The sequence below is a fragment of the Panthera onca genome, chromosome A1 (assembly GCF_046562875.1).
Source record: "Panthera onca isolate mPanOnc1 chromosome A1, mPanOnc1 haplotype 2, whole genome shotgun sequence".
Taxonomy (NCBI): domain Eukaryota; kingdom Metazoa; phylum Chordata; class Mammalia; order Carnivora; family Felidae; genus Panthera; species Panthera onca.
The window spans coordinates 65,915,345-65,933,133 of record NC_138339.1 but is presented as its reverse complement, the minus strand read 5'-3'; the positions used below and the strand labels follow the sequence as shown (position 1 = coordinate 65,933,133).

Sequence of the window (17,789 nt, the reverse complement as noted above, 5' to 3'; positions counted from 1 at the left end):
CAGTTAATGTAGCAAAGCCTCATGTCTCCAGAACCTTTAGGGAATAGGGTGTTTTGAAAAACAGTATTACAAAGATCTCAGATTTGTTGTGCATTATATGGTTCTTGTTTCTCTTAACTTGAACATAAATGATGTAATCAAAAATTTTTAAATGATTTAGTGATTTTGATAGGAATTTTTTCACTTTAGCTATTCTAGTAGCATGTTAATTTGCATTTTAATTTGCATTTTCCTGATGACTAATGATTTTTTCGTGTGCTTATTGGTCATTCCAGTATTTTCCTTTCTGAAGTATCTGTTTAGAATCCTTTCTTATTATTTTAAAACTTAGATTGCTTGTTTTATTAAATTGTAGGAATTTTTTGTATATTTTGGATGTAAGTTCTTTATCAGATTTTATTTATTTATTTTCTTTTTTTTTTATTTTAGAGAGAGGGAAAGTGCATGAGTGGGGGAGAGGGGCAGGGGGAAAGAGAGAGAGAGAGAGGATCGTAAGCAGGCTCCGTGCTCGGTGCAGAGCTTGACATGGGGCTGGATCTCATGACTGTGAGATGATGACCTGAGCAGAAATCAAGAGTTGGATGCTCAGCCAACTTAGCTACCCAGACACCCCTATCAGATTTTGTGTGTGTGTGTGTGTGTGTGTGTGTGTGTGTGTGTGTGTGTGTGTGTGTATGTGTGTGTGTGTGTGTGTGTGTGTTGTGAATATGTGCTCCCATTTTGTGGCTTACCTTTTTATTCTTAAGATTTAAATTTTTATTAGGTCCATTTTTTTCTTGTATGCTTTTTTCTTTCTGGGTCTTGTATAAGCAATCTTTGACTACCCCAAGATTACAAAGATTTTCACTTAGGTTTTCTTCTAGAATTTTTATAGTTTTAGCTTTTATATTTAGTTGTGTGATCCATTTTGAGTTAATTTTTGTATATAGTATGAGGTCAGAGCTGAGGATAATTTTTTTCATGGATATACAGTTGTTCTAGCACTGTTTGTTGAAAAACCTGTTCTTGGGGGGCCTGGGTGGCTCAGTCAGATGAGTGTCCGACTTCGCCTCAGGTCATGATCTCACGGTCCGTGAGTTTGAGTCCTGAGTCGGGCTCTGTGCTGACAGCTTGGAGCCTGGAGCCTGTTTCAGATTCTGTGTCTCCCTCTCTCTCTGCCCCTCCCCTGTTCATGCTCTGTTTCTCTCGGTCTCAAAAATAAATGTTAAAAAAAAAAATTAAAAAAAAAAAGAAAAACTTGTTCTTGTCGAAAATCAATGTGTGCATCTATTTCTGAATTTTGTATTATGTTCCATTAATCAAGCTTGTTGGGATTTTGATTGGGATTGTGTTAATTCTATAATTTGGTTAGAATTGATGCCTTATTTTCTGAGTGTCATTATGAACTCATAGATTTAAACACATTTAATATCTTAGTTCATTGCATTCATTATTCTTACTGATTTTCCAGTTCACTTTTTGGCCAATTGTTCAGTTTTGGCCAACTTAAAAGTTGGCTATTAAGTTCTTTTGATATGACCCTAGTAACGTCTGATAGATACCTTGCTCGCAACAGATATTCTAGCTAATTTATTTTTTTTACATTTCTTGCTCTAGACTTGGAATCAGCCACTGTACTTTTATATCAGCCATGGTACCTTTCTCAAAGATACCCTAGTTGCTTTTAATGGGAAATTGTGTTTGGAGATCACATTCTGGTCACTAGGGATGTTCTTTTCTACTGGGTAAATCAGAGGATTTTGAAGAATAAAATTCTTCTGGTTGAGTGTTGAGCACAAAGCAATGTGATATGTAGCAAAAAGTCCTGGAAGGGGAGCCAGTTTTTTTAATTTTTTCATTCATTTACCAAATATTTGTTGAGTTTCTGTCAGGTGCCAGGCACTCTTTTATGCAACAGTGAACAAAGTAGGCAAAAACGCTGCCTTTATGGGAGTTTACAGTCTAGTTAACCCAGGATTTTTACTGAAACAACTGCTATTTTTCTTGGCCAATACCTTACGTTAGGTCTTTCCTCATTTATAAGATTTTTTTTTTTTTAATTTTTTTAACATTCAATTTTGAGAGACAGGGAGAGACAGAGTGTGAGTGGGGGAGGGGCAGAGAGAGAGGGAGACACTCCGAAGCAGGCTCCAGGCTCTGAGCTGTCAGCACAGAGCTGAACGTGGAGCTCGAACTCACAGACCATGAGATCGTGACCTGAGCTGAAGTCGGACGCTTAACTGACTGAGCCACCCAGGCGTCCCCCCTCATTTATAAGATTATGAAATTGTACTAAATGGTCTGTAGTGTTTTCACTCGAAAAGTTTAATAATTTTGTTTTCTTGCTTCCATGCTTATTCAGTGTTTGTGCTGTTCCTCTCCTCTTTTTGTCTTATCCTCTTACAGAAATGACAGAAGAAGAACAGTTTGCTCTGGCTCTCAAAATGAGTGAGCAGGAAGCTAGGGAGATGAACAGCCAAGAGGAGGAAGAAGAGGAACTCTTGAGGAAAGCCATTGCAGAAAGCCTGAATGTAAATATGCTATGTTCGAAAAGTTTGTGAGGGTTGATCAGAAGTTTATTTTTTGTTGTTTTTGTTTTTTGTTTTTTACTTCTGCAGTATTACAGTTGCATTAGGAACTCGCTGTAGTAGTTCATAAGGTTTTCAACTAACAAATATTTCCCATAATAATTTTAAAGTGTTTGTTGAATTGTTGGTGAATCCAATTTGAAGTGTTTTGTTAATTTAAATGAAAGAGTTTTCTTCCACCCCACAAGATTTTCAGTATATGGTTTAAGAGGATCATAGTAGTTGGCAGCTTCCGAAAAGAGTTACTAAGTCCCAAGAAACCAAAAGGAAGCAAGATGAGGTGCTTACTTCCCCTGTTTTTTGGGGAGAGCAAAGGCAATGAGAAACTAGAAGTGAGTTATGGAAAGAAAGAATGAGCAATTAAAATTTTTTCAAATAATGTTAAATTGTGATTTGAATATGTATAGTTGAAATTATATTAAATGTGAAGGTTATTTGCCAGTAGGAGGTCCTGAGCCATCCTTTATGTCATACATGTCTCTGTATTAGAAAAGGGTGTAGTATAGTGATCTAGTATAGCATTTTGCACATAGTAGGCATTCAGTACACATTGTAGAAGTCATTTGAATTGAGCATCTGCATTTTGGAAAGGAGAATCTCTTAGGGACAGTGGCCTCCCCATTTTGTCCTTCCTGTGACCCTTCATGTATAAGCTATTTTAATAATAAACCTGGTCTGGTGTGGGATCACTTGTTTCAGAGTTGCCGGCCTTCTGATGCTTCTGCTACCAAATCTCGACCTCTGGCAACTGGACCATCTTCACAGTCCCACCAAGAGAAAACCACAGACTCTGGGACCACTGAAGGCATGTCTCCCTGTTCTGACTCCTCCCACTCATCAAGTATAACTATATCACAGGGATCTCATGCTGAGAGTAGATATACAGAAATGCCCCAAATCCCTTTGGTGTGGTATTAAAGAGGTTAAATCTGAAAGTAGTTGAGATCTCACTAATATCCAGCATACTTTTATCTCCAAGGAAGTCAACATTTGGTTAAACACAAAGAAGAGCCTTTTACCCACATTATGTAATTCTTGGTAAGTGATAACTTACCAAGCCCTCTTAATGAAGAACAGTTTGTCCTTAGCCCTACTTTTTCTCAAATACCTACAGGCATATGGCAGCTGGTACCTCCATCACTGTTTAAAGGCTCACATATCAGTCAGGGAAACGAGGCTGAGGAAAGAGAGGAGCCTTGGGACCACACTGAAAACACTGAAGAGGAGCCGGTCTTTGGCAGCTCAGGAAGCTGGGATCAGTCAAGCCAGCCAGTGTTTGAGAATGAGAACGTTAAATGTTTTGACAGATGTATTGGCCACTTGGCTGAGCACACACAGTGTGGGAAGCCACAGGAAAGTACTGGGAGGGGTTGTGCTTTTCACAAAGCTGCCCAGGGTAGGGGGGACACATCTAGGCACTGTCTGCTTACCCAAGCAGATGCCAAAGGTCTCGATGTTGGGGGCACTGTGCACTACTTCTGGGGTATTCCATTTTGCCCTGCTGGAGTAGACCCTAACCAATATACCAAGGTCATTCTCTGCCAGTTGGAGGTTTATCAGAAGAGCCTAAAAATGGCTCAGAGTCAGCTCTTTAAAAAAAAAGGGTTTGGGGAACCAGTGTTACCTAGACCTCCTTCTCTGATCCAGAATGAATGTGGCCAAGGAGATCAGGCTAGTGAAAAAAATGAAGACATCTCAGAAGATATGGGAGATGAAGACAAAGAGGAGAGGCAGGAGTCTAGGGCATCTGTCTGGCACTCAAAAACCAAGGATTTCCAAGAAAGCCCAATTAAAAGCTTGAAAGAGAAACTTTTGTTGGAGGAAGAACCAACAACCAGTCATGGTCAGGTAAGGGTCAGTGATGCTGTGATTAAGGATGATTTATTCACAAGTTAAACAAGAATTAATAGCTATTTGTTCTTTTTGTGGTCTTTTTTCCTGATTTTAAAGTAACACATGCTCACTATGGAAAATTAGGAAAGTACGGGAGAGTGTAAGGAAGAAAAAAAATTATCCATAATCTCAGCGCCAAGAGGCAATCATCATTTCTGTGCATTTTAACATGTTATTTTTAAATTTTTCAACAAAATGAAGACTCTTGTGTATAAGCTTTATTTCTTTTCCCCACTTAATAGTTTATCTTAAATCTTTTCTGATTCATTAAGTGTATTTGAAAACATTATTATATGGATGTGTCATAATTTATACTTTGTGTTTTAAAATTTTATTTTTTCTAAAAAGTTAAGTTTTTGAATAGATAATAATATTCACATGGCCCAGAATTCAAAAATATGTCAATGAAAAATCTGTCACTTATCTCCTTCCCCAGCCAACCAGGTCCCTTCCCTCAAGTCAACCTATATTGCTAGCTTCCAGTGTATTCTTCTAAGATATTTTATGTAGTACCAGCAAATGAGTATACATACTCTTTTTCCATACTCTACACATTATTCTGCACCTTGCTTTTTTCATTGAAATATTTCTGAGATTGTTCCGTAATTGTACATAAGGAATTTCTTCCTTATTTTGGATGTGTAATACACTGTGTATGGATGAATTTTATCCAGTGCCCCTATTGGTTGACTTTTAGGTTTCTGATATTTTACAAACACTATTGCATTGATTACTCTTGTATGAAGATGTTTCATCCACATGGGAGATATTTGCATAATTTCTTGTAGATATAATTGGTGGATCAAAGGATATATGCATTTACAGTTTTGTTAGCTACTGCCAAATTGCCTTCCATAGATGTTGTATAAATTTACACTCACAGCAGTGTATGAGTACCAGCTTCCCTATAATCATACCAAATCAGTACTATTAGGACTTTTTGATCTTTGCCAATCTGAGGAATGAAATATACTATCTCAATACAGTCTTAAATTGCTTTTCTTTTATTGTGTGTGCAGTTGAAACCCATTTATATTTCCTCTTCTGGCTGTTTAGATTTTATGGGCATTTTTCTTTTTCAACAGTTTTTTTCTTGTTTTGTAGTCACCCTTTACATATTAGAGGAAGTGGTCCTTTTTAATAGGAAGGGTAGTTTTCCAGTTTATTTCCCCCCCACATGATGGTATATTTTTTATTTTGCTTGTGGTGGTTTTCTATAATTTACCAAAAACAATCGCCTATTTGGGAACATTTAGGTTGCCTTTTCAGTTTTTTTTTCTGATATATCTAGATCGTATTATATATCAAAGCTTATATTCTATTTTTTTCTCTAGATATTATAAAAGCAATCATATAATTATAATATACATAGTTATGTATTATACACAATATATAATTATAATGTATAAACCGAAAGTTTAAATTTGGAGTATTCTTTTCTATGCGTATGCTGTTTGTTACTATTTTTATTTTTGGGCTCTCAGTTTTTGGTTTTGTTTTGCTGTTATCCTATTCTGTCTCTTATGATAAGAGTTCAAGAAATGATTTTTTAGCTATGAGAAATTTCACAGCATAGTGTAGAGAACATGGATTTGCAGTTTGAATTTTGACTTTTGTGTTTTAGTAACTGTATATCTTTGAGCAAGCTATTTAACCCTTGTGAATCTCAGTTTTACATCTGTAAAATGAGAATAGTAATTCATGTCTTACAGTAGTTTTAATGATTAAGGTGAATTATGTAAAATGTCTAGTATGATGCTTAGGAGATTATAGGCACTCAGTAAATGGTAGTTCTCTCTAAGGGACCAGAACAGCATTCATTGAGGGTACCTATGGGAATCATTCTTCCTCAGCAGCCTTCTTCATCCACATTCTGGCAAGATTGCTGTAAGGGAAGGGAAAGTATTTTTCTTAACAATTCTTCTAGTGACTTACCTCTTTTCCAAAGGAAAGTTAGATTGTGCTTGTGATAACATGTTTGTTTGTTAGTTCTTTGTAATTCAGAGATACTTCCCCTTAAGAGAATAAATTAGCTCTATAAATGAACATTTATTTATTGTATTTGTTGACTGATTGATTGTAATTCAAGTTGTTAGCTTCAAAATCCCAGGGACTAGGGGCGCTTGGGTGGCGCAGTCGGTTAAGCGTCCGACTTCAGCCAGGTCACGATCTCGCGGTCCGTGAGTTCGAGCCCCGCGTCAGGCTCTGGGCTGATGGCTCGGAGCCTGGAGCCTGTTTCCGATTCTGTGTCTCCCTCTCTCTCTGCCCCTCCCCCGTTCATGCTCTGTCTCTCTCTGTCTCAAAAATAAATAAAAAACGTTGAAAAAAAAAAATTCAAAATCCCAAGGACTAGAGTTGTAGAACGTAGCCTTTTGTCAACTTCTAAGGTTTGAAAGCAGTGACTTTGGAACAGCAGTGTATGAGTACCAGCTCAAAGATGATGGGGGCACTATAAAGACTGAAGTTCTCTAACTTCCCTGAACCTGGCCACCAAATACTATATATAGTAAGTACTATTTGGCCACAAGCTATCAAATCAAGCTAGTTTAATTAAAAAAGAAGACTTTATCTCGGAGTGCCTGGGTGGCTCAGTTGGTTGAGTGTCCGCCTTTGGCTCAGGTCATGATCTTGCAGTTTGTGGGTTTGGCCCCATGTTGGGCTCTGTGCTGACAGCTTGGGGCTGGAGCCTGCTTCAGTTTCTGTGTCTCCCTCACTCTGCCCCTCCCCCGCTCTCACTCTGTCTCTGTCTCTCTCAAAAATAAATGGGAAATGTTTAAAAAAAAAAAAAAAAAAAGAGGACTTTATCATGAGGAAACAGGGTGCCTCATAAATTCTAAAACAGGATGGTAACTAAGCCTAGACAAGGTCTGGAATGTTATCTGTAATTTTTCTATATCTAATTGCTATATTGTGGTATCTGCTTCGTTTTTCTCCCTACATATTGGCTTTCTTGGCTTCTCTTTCACAATGGTAGGTGGAAGACACTGATCCTACAGCTTCCAAACTTAAATGCAGGTTATAGGAGATTTATTCTCTTTCAGTTCCAATTTCAAATTCTAGGAAAGGACTTATGGCCCATTTGGGGTTAGTAGCCTTCACCAGCCCAGCTTACTGTGGCCTGATGTGTGGTCTGTGTCAAATTGTACAAGTGACTAAGTCCACTGCTATAATATAGTGGGAGGGGTGATGGACTGTCTTTAGCAAAAAAAGAGACCAGGCAGACAAACTAGTAAGTATCCATATAGTCACTGTCATTAACATTAATTTTAGAAATCACTTAGAACTGTTGAAAAATACTGAAAAGTTTAAAGAATAAAGTTGATAACATTCAGGGTCCTACCATCTAGTGATATACTCCTTCATCTTCTATACCTATTTTTGTACAGTGTCTATAAAATTATATTTTTGTATTTTTATGTTAACATTGTGTACACATTTTCTTATGATATTAAAATCATTTGTAGATTTCACTTTTTTAATGACTGCATAATAGTCTGGCTTATGAATTTATCATAATATTTTAACCCTTTTCATACTGCTAGATATTTTGGTTGTGATAAACATTTTTCTTAAGTAAAACTTTGTTCTATTTAAAATTAGTATCCTTAGGGGTAGGGAGCAAGAAAAATTCTGGGTTAAAGAGCTGCAAACATAAAAAAAGGTCTTGCTATTTATTGCCAAGTTGCGTTTTGGAAAGGTTGCTCAAATGTGTACTCCTTCCTTACAGTAATGTATGAGAATGCCTAGGTCAGTCTTGCCAACACAGAATAGGATCTGTAAAAAACAAAACAAACAAACTTGCAAATTTTATAGGCAAATAATGAAAATCTTACAGTTGTAATTTTACCACTTGGTTTTTTGCTTTTAGGAGCTGTGGGTAGAAAGAATTTACATGTTTATTAAACATTTTCTATTGATTATGACTTTGCTGGAGCTGCCGATATATGAGACTCCTTGGTTGATAGAGATAGCAAAAGATTTCTAGAAATAGGGACTTAAAAACATTCACTTTGAGGCAAATTGCTTTAGTATACATGAAGGTTTTAAAAGCTTTCGAATCAGATAGCTAGTTTCTGGCATCACAGCAACAATAGAGAGGTTGTTAGTGAAGATGGAAAGATCATCTTGATGGCCATACAGCTGGGAGGTGGAGGAGTAGTATATTGATGTGGTCGCTACTCTTTAGGGTCTGATCCTTAATTTTTCAGTCCAGATACTGGAATTTATTTTCCGGAAATGGCCAGATTATGTGGGGCTGTGAGAACTGATGTTGACAAGTCAAACTTCAAGCTGACTTGTACACCAGATGACAGTTTGCTGATTTATTATGGAAGATAGATGTTTTTGGTGACCAGAATATTCAGGTTCACCGTCCATTGAGCCTTCTTCTAGGGTGAAGGTATCTGGAAGGCTGAAAATAGTAATCAGAAAATAGTAATTTTAATGGATGATGCTACTAATGCCTGGTAACAGAAGACATTTCTATAGTGACCAGATGATGTGTCTGTTAATTTTTACTTCCCAGGCCATGGTGTTGATGACACTGCTTGATTCTGAATTTTTGGATTTTTCTTTTTTAGATTCATATCACCCCTTTTTCATTAACATGTTATTTCTTCAGGCAGAATGCAGTGTCTTGATTAGGCTACAGCTTCCTTAAAGTTGTATTCATATCATGTGTCCCTGTTCACCTTGATTAGATTTGGGTATTCAAGTTTTGTTTGCTTATTTTGCTATGTTATTTTCATATTCTGGAAGAACCTCACTTTACCCCTATGTTCAGAATGCTGCCGCAGAGGTGTAAGTTTAGAAATTAAAAATGATTTATTGATGGGTGCCTGGGTGGCTCAATCGGCTTAGCCTCCGACTTTGGCTTAGGCCATGATCTCACAGTTTGTGAGTAAATTGCATTGGGCTCTCTGCTTTCAGCGTGGAGCCTGTTTCAGATCCTCTGTCCCCCTTTGTCTCTGCCCCTCCCCTGCTGGTTCGTCCTCTCTCGCTTGCTCACTCTCTCTCAAAAGAAATAAACTTGAAGAAATGATTTATTGAAATGACATTTTTGAGATTCTGTGTTGAAATGATTGTAGGAGTATTACTTGAGTAAACAATATAACAATAATGGTTAGAACATGGATTTTGGAGTCGGATTTCAGCTCCACTTTTGGCCAACTCTAATTTTGGGTAAATTATTTAACCTGTCAAAGTTTCACTTTCCTCATTTCTAAAATAATAGTTTCTGCCTCACAAGGTTCTTATGAGGATTAAAGGAGATAATGCATTTTAAAGTGATTTGCATAGGCTTGGCACATAATAGGCGTATAATAATTAAAAAAAAACACTGAGAAAGGTAGATATGCTTTTAGTCTAAGGTAGAGGTGTAGGTATCTTTTAACTTAATTGCCTTGATTGATTCTGAAGCTCAAGTTTATTCAACTAGTCCTTCTAAGAGAGTAAAATCTACTAAATGGACACTAGGTGTCAGTATTTACCTTTTTAAATTTTTAAAAAAATTTTAGTAATCAGTGTTTCGTCACTACTGATTTCAAACAAATACTCAGGTGACTATTTATTGCTGTCATATTTTAGTCCTTTTGTCAGTTCTGTTTAACCCTCATTTTTCATGATGATTGCATTCCTGATCATTGTACAGCTTTATCTTTCCTTTGAATGAAGTTTCATCTCAGCTATTTTCTGTTTTTTAGTATATTTTATCATTTGCCTGAGTGGTACAGAGATGTTTAGCTTGTTTAGGTTATTTATATCCTGTTAGGAGACCCTGAAAACTACAGCCAGTAGCTTTATATCTATTGGAAGAAGCCTTACAGCTCAGGCCCTTCTTCAGAAATTTCCCTAAGGCAGCTGTGCTCTTAGGGAAGTTTCTGTGCTCTTATGTGCACCTACATTTAATGAGTTGACATTTGTACCAACTTTATTAATCATAGAAAATAATCTTTTTTTAATCTAGTCCCTATTTGTTACATTTTTTAAGTTAAAATTTTCCTTAACATTTATTCATTTTTGAGAGAGAAAGACAGAGTGTGAGTAGGGGAGGGGCAGAGAAAGAGGGAGACACAGAATCCCAAGCAGGCTCCAGGTTCTGAGCTGTCAGCATAGAGCCCAACGTGGGGCTTGAACCCACAAACTGTGAGATCCATGACCTGAGCCAAAGTCCACAGCTTAACCGACTGATCCACCTAGGCGCCCCTTTTTTGTTACATTTCTTGAAAGATATCCCTGTAGCCAGATATTAAAATGATAGTGGCAGATTTGTAGCAAAAGGAACCTTTATAACCTTCCTGTTGGGATGTTCTGTTTTATGACCTGGTTGTACTTAGACTTCTTTTACAGATTGCATTGTTTTTTGCAACAGAATATGTCCATTGGAAACTGGGCTTTTCTCTGTATTTTCTCTATCACAACAAAAGCTTTATAATTTTTTTGATGTTATGTATTTAAAAAAATTTTTTTTAATGTTTATTTTTGAGAGAGAGAGAGAGAGAGAGAGAGAGAGTGAGAGAGCAAGGGGCAGAGAGAGGGAGACACAGAATCCAAAGCAGGCTCCAGGCTCTGAGCTGTCAGCACAGAGCCCGATGCAGGGCTTGAATGCACGAACCATGAGATCCCTGACCTGACCTGAAGTCAGATGCTTAACCAACTGAGCCTCCCAGGCACCCTGTTATGAATTTTTTTTTTTAAGTTTACTTATTTATTTTGAGAGAGACAGTGCAAGCCGGGGAGGGGCAGAGAGAGACGGAAATGAGACAGAGGATCTGAAGCAGGCTGTGCACGCTAACAGCACAGAGCCCAATGCAGGGCTTGACCTCATGAACTGTGAGATCATGACCTGTGCCAAAGTCAGATGCTTAACCGACTGAGTCACCCAGACGCTCCTGTAATTGCTTTTTTGAAATCATAATTCATTTGACTCACAATTAATATTCATATGTCTTACATTTTACAAAGTACATCATACATATTTTTAAATTCTCACAATAATGCTCTGTGAGGTCGTCATTAATACTCGTTTTAAGATGAGGAAACAGATTGAGATGTGACTTATCCTAGATTACAGAGTTGATGTGTGATCCACTTAGGATGTAAAACCCAGTGTTCTCACTCCATAGGATGTGCTCTTTTTACTGAAACTTACTTATGTAAAATGTTTTATTCTTATAGCTAATTGCTGATTAATAGTGTTGAGCAATTAATTTTATTTTTTTAATAGAGGACAAACCAGTTCATCTGTGCCTATATATTTAGGATGTTATATATTTCTTTGCAGTCTTCCCAAGGGCTATTTGTTGAAGAAACTTCTGAAGAAGGAAACTCTGTACCTGCCTCACAAAGGTAAGTTTATATGTTGTTATGTGTCTGAATTCTCTGATGGTGCCAGAATAAGAGAGATGAACGGCATTAGTGAGACTGTATAGGGACAGCTTGTCAGGGATCTTTTAGCTCCTTTATAAACACAAACCAAGAGAGATTATTATCTTCCAATTCTCAAATATGTATCTCATAGAAGTCTAGAATATTAGAGTGGAAGAGACTTTTTTTTGTCCAGCCATCTTGGCTGATATCCCATTTATACCATTCCTGAATAGTGTTTACATCCTGCTACTCTTTTAACTATTCTAGCTTCCTATACCAATTTGAAAGCTCTAGATTTTTTTAGTCCTTCTAGACCACCTGTCCTCTTTCTTTATTCCCTTATGCTTATTTTATCTGCATATTCAAATTGTATACATCTTTTAAGACTATTCTTGAGACTTGTTTTTTATTATTCATATTATTCAGGTCACAGAGAATATGTGTCACCTTCACTTCCTGTCCTTTGCCACTTTTAATCTGTCTTTCATTTTTTCCTTAAATTGCTGTGTTTGTATTACCTCCTCAGTTATTCTTGCTGATTGATTGATTGATGGGGTTACCTTCTTAAGTTTTCTCACCTTAATAATATATAGTGGTTGATTGGTTACAAACTGCATTATCAACTGGATCAGGTTTTCAATTACTTTTCCCTTTTATCTGGTAGTTGACCTTTGGGGATTACTGTAGAGCTTAATTTTGTGTTGAATGACCTTCATCTCTCATGTGGAAGTTGAGGCGCTATTACCATTTGCTGTAATTTGGTGGTGGTTCTTGGGCTTTTGGTTAAGTTGATAGTAGGAGATATTTCTTCCTGAGTTGAAGAATAATGGTTTTGGTTTGATTCTCCTGCTGTTAAGACAATTTTGGAAGTGGTTTTAACTGGAGCAGGCCTTCTGCTTCTGGCAGGTCCCTGTGCTTTGTTGTGGTGAGCCTTGTGCAGAGCAGATGTAAGTTTTAATAAATGATTATATGCTTTGTCACCAGGAGAGAGTTGGAATTGCAGGCAATGTGGTTTGACTTCAAATTGATTAGCCCATTTTATAAATGTCAGCAAATTGTTTTGTGATGGACCCTTTGAATAGAGCCCTAATGTTACCTGCAGAGTAAACTGTGTCTGGCTGGAGTTTATAACAAATGTTACTAGATGTTTTATTTAGAGAGAGAAATCACTTGTGGTTTCCTATTAGGATTTAGTTATTTATCATGGACCAGTGATGGTTAGTCTCTCTTCTCTGTGGTTCTTGGTTGATGTCGGGTTGTATGTTTTTAAGCGTTCTCTTGCATACTTGATCAAACAATCATAAAGCTCTGTGAAGCATGAGGAGGGTAGCTCAGATGCTCAGATTTCTCATCCATGTGTTCCTGTGTCAGAAGGAGATTACACTCCATGGACAAGCAGGATAAACTAGAAGTTTGATGGGAGTGATTCATAATTATGTTACTCTCAGAAGAGCTTTTCAACTTGTATGGGCAGGTCTTCACTATAGGGCAGTTTGGAATTACATTTTTTTTGTTGGTTGGAAAAAGCCACATCTTGAGATAAAGAGGAAATTTAACTGCAAGGTGAGGGAAAAGATAGTGTGTTGTTAGGAGAATCTCCATATTTTCTCTTATGAGTTTACAAATCTCTAACCTTCAGAAGGCTGAGATGGAGGCTATAAAACACCATTGACATTCTTACATTGGAGTGGAGTTTTTGTCTTCCTTGGTATTCACAGATAGTCCTTACCCTTCAACTTTCCTTTGTGAAGATTCCAAAAGGGGGTTCTTTTGGTTCAGTGATTTCACTGCAACCAGAGTTGTAAGCATGTTTGTTTTCCCCATTTCTGACCTGGAGTTTTCACTACCAATTCCTTGCTCCCCTGTTGTGCAAGTGGTATCAGATGGCAGGTATAGATTACCTGTGGCCTTGTAAATGACTCACCATTGCTTTTGGCCTTGTGTTCTAATTTGGTTCACTGGGATTCACTTAAGGTTTGGTTCTTTTTCAGCATTGCTGCTTTGACCAGTAAGAGAAGTTCAGTCCTTATGCCAGAGAGTTCTGCAGAGGAAATCACTGTGTGTCCTGGTAAGCACTTCACTGATTTTACTCAGTCTGATCCTTAGCTATCTTACCTTTTTGTGCCAATTAATTTTTCTGACTTTTCCAGCCCATTCTCAGGAGGTTTATGTGTGATTGATATATGTGTGTATATCTCCTCCATATATATATACATATACATATATATATATACACACACACACACACATATATACACATATATATACACACACATATATGCACACACATGTATACACACACACACACACACACACATACATATACGTACGCACTCACTTTTTTAATGGACATTGGCTCTGATTCTTAATCTTCACTTAGAGCTATTTTAGTTTTGAGATTAATATGGCTCTTTTGTCTACTTGTTTGCTTACCAGCCTCATCAGATATGGCAGCAAAACATCAGGAATAGCATTTAACTGTACATTGAGAGGCAAGAGGACTTTATATTTTGGTTTATGGGTTCTCCAAATTGGACTTGCCTCAAATATGCCTGTCATTAAACAGATTTTTCTCAGAGCCTTTTACTAATTTTATATGCCATTTACTCATTGCAGAGGGAGTCCAGAAATTGAATTTTGTGTACAGTTCTGTCATTGACTTATTTTTAATTTCAGATAAGACATTTAACCTAGTTAAGCACTGTACTTTGCTTTTTGTTAATTGTAGAGATGAAAACACATGGGGTACCTTACTTTAGGTACAAGAGATGTTCATTCAAGGTTGTACATGAATAGATTTTGACATACAAAATCATTTTTTTTTTTGCTTTAATTGTAGCAAACTTTTATTAAAATTTTTTTTGCTAATGGGATTTTATTTATTTTAATTGAAATATAGCTAACATACAATGTTACACTAGTTTCATGTGTACAACTTGTGATTTGGCAAATTTATACATTATGCTGTGGTCACCACAAGCATAGCTACCATCTGTCACCCTGAAGCACTTTTACGGTACCATAGACTGTATTCCCTGTGCTGTACTGGTTATTCATTCCATAACCAGAAGCCTGTATTTCCCACTCCCCTTCACCCATTTTGCCCATCCCCCCGCCTTGGTACATAAAATAATTTATTTTTTTTATTTTTTATTTATTTTTTTATTTAAAAAATTTTTTTTTTTTCAACGTTTTTTATTTATTTTTGGGACAGAGAGAGACAGAGCATGAACGGGGGAGGGGCAGAGAGAGAGGGAGACACAGAATTGGAAACAGGCTCCAGGCTCCGAGCCATCAGCCCAGAGCCTGACGCGGGGCTCGAACTCACGGACCGCGAGATCGTGACCTGGCTGAAGTCGGACGCTTAACCGACTGCGCCACCCAGGCACCCCGGTACATAAAATAATTTTAAATGAGCTAAGATACCCATTATCTAAGGGAACTCTTGAGCTGAATCATTGTATAATATGAAAAATTACTTTGTGATAATGAGCCACTACTTTTTAAGGAATTTGTTTTAGCTTATATTTTCTTGTTTTGCCTTTCTTAAAAGTGGGACCCACTACATTTATCAGTAACCTCATTCATGTGAGATTGAGGGACTTCCTATCAATGTTTAAACTCTTTGGGCAGTAAGATAACCTATCAGGGTCAGAGAGACACATAGTTTCTTATTTTGGTTTCTTTCAACTTTTTTCTTTAGAGACTTAAACTTAGTTTACACATTATTCTAGGAAAGACCTATAAACATTTATAAACATTTGGCAGCATATCATAAAGGCCTTTCTTATTTTTAAAGTTTAATTATGTTGTTTTTTATTGAAAGTGGTTTCTTAATTCTTATAAAATGTATTTGGATTACTGCCTAATAATACCCGCTGAGAGACCCCACTACCAAGTGCTCTGATTTTGGCAGGAGCACTCAGGGATGCTGTGCTATCTTTGTGAAAAGAAAACTTTACCCTGCTTTGTCTTGGATTGCTGATTCATGCCATCCCATTGGATGTATGTGTGTATCTCCTCCACATATGTATGTGTACATATACATACACACCCACTCAGTGTGTTTAGGATGATGGCATGTGATGTCACCTTAGGATCTTGCAGGAGGAACCTTATAAATACAATAATTTTGAAAGCCCTGGTTAATGAGAGGGAAAAGCATGCCCTTCAGTACTGAGGTTAGATAACTTTTATGATCATGACTTGCTGTCATTAGCTTGCTAATTAAGTCCAACTGTTTGCTGACATAAACCACTTCTACATGAGATTGTAAAAGGTTTTCATTACATTACTGTTCCTTTTGCTAAGAAAGTATAACTACTTCTCCATGGAGCCAGATTCCTGAATGTCTTTGTAAATGTATAATTTAGAAGCTATGCAACTAGATTTTCTGGAAAATTTGAGTTCTGGATGTTTTCTAAATGAATGAAATACAGATTGAGTGTTGTAGTTCATCTTACCTTTTTTGTGTTGTCCTATATTTCTGACAGTTCCAGGGATCTGATATTCAGAATTATCACATCTTTTTAGAGTTACTCACTTTGTTGAAGAAGCAGGATTATAGCCTTATGCCTATATTGTATATGCTCCTAGCATTGTTTATTTCTAAAGAGCTAATGCTGTCTTGTCTTTATAGTTGAATATTTCAGCCATCTACAGAAAGCTTAATTAAAGACTTCTTATCATTACAGTAGTGCAAACAATGAGTAGCTCTGATTTTTTTTTAGCAGACTGAATGTCTTTTTTGGTACTCTCAAGGAAACTTGGCAAAGAAGTTTCTTTCTTTCTTTTTTTTTTTTTTTGGTTTTATTAAACAATTCATGAATCGGGCAGCATCTCATCTAGCAAGTAGAGGGGGGTCCTGACAAAGAAGACTTTGAAGTTTATGCACTGTAAGCCTTTTCCCATGAAGGTAATAAAATCTGTGTGTGTGTTCATGCATATTCATTTTTCAGAGAAAAATTATAAGGTATAGAAGTATAGTTAACACTAGAAATGTGTTTAATCCCTCTTTGATGATTGAGAAGATAACCTTAGTATTTTATAGGTACTTTATTTGCCCAATATTGGCCATTATATTTGTGAAGAACATAAGTATCAGTTAGATGTACAGTGCTTGCAGTGTAGATAAGAGAGAACTTACTGGATTTGTATTCTGGGATAAGTTTCTTTTTCAGATTTGTTGTCCTTTTTTGACATAGAGGTACTGTTATTTTGTTATATTAAGTGATAAGTGTCTCCACCAGAGGTTGGCAGACTTTTTCTGCAAAAGACTAGAGAGATATTTTAGGCTTTATGGGATAAACTACTCATCTCTGCCATTGAAACTACTCAATACTACCATTTTAGCACAAAAGGAACCATAAAATACAAAGAAGAATGTGTGTGGCTGTGTTCCAATAAAACTTTATTTACAAAAACAGGAGGCTGGCTGATTTTGGGCCATGAGCTATAGTTTGCTGACTCCTGAACTAGACTATGAGGGACCCCATCTTATATCTCCATGTTGCTTATAGCCTGTACAGTGCCTGGAACTTGTTGTTCATAAATATTTGTTGAGTTAATGTTGAACAAATAGATGCTGCCTAAAAAATATATTAAAGAAAGGCATATTTTTGCCTAGAATGTCTTTTCTGTTTTTGCTCCCAATTTTTGTCTTCTCTAATCATCCCTTTAACCTTAGAACTAACATTGGCAATTTTTTGTTTTCTGTCAAAATAAATACATTTTAAAAACAGAACTATGCTGAAAAGAAGCCAGGTGGATTAACTGGTGAATGGATAAACAAATTGTGATACATCCATACAGTGGAATACTACTACTCAGTAGTAAACTGGAATGAACTACTGATATGTAACAAAATGAATGCTTTTCAAACACATTATACTAAATGAAAGAAGTCAGACACAAAAGATGGCATACTGTAGGATTTCATTTATGTGACATTCTAGAAAAGGG

General features: G+C 36.7%; 1 protein-coding gene across 4 annotated transcripts in view; it reads left to right on the top strand.

The window, feature by feature from the left end:
* Positions 1 to 17,789, top strand: part of UIMC1 (ubiquitin interaction motif containing 1) — a 117,717-nt gene that overhangs the window by 52,105 nt on the left and 47,823 nt on the right. For 3 of the 4 annotated variants that reach the window (XM_078447143.1, XM_078447153.2, XM_078447155.1), the window contains 5 exons: positions 2,386 to 2,510; positions 3,267 to 3,366; positions 3,676 to 4,415; positions 11,743 to 11,807; positions 13,820 to 13,896. In XM_078447143.1, the coding sequence (XP_078303269.1) occupies positions 2,386 to 2,510; positions 3,267 to 3,366; positions 3,676 to 4,415; positions 11,743 to 11,807; positions 13,820 to 13,896 (1,107 nt within the window). The remainder of the gene's footprint in view (positions 1 to 2,385; positions 2,511 to 3,266; positions 3,367 to 3,675; positions 4,416 to 11,742; positions 11,808 to 13,819; positions 13,897 to 17,789) is intronic. The other variant, XM_078447156.1, reaches the window with a different exon arrangement.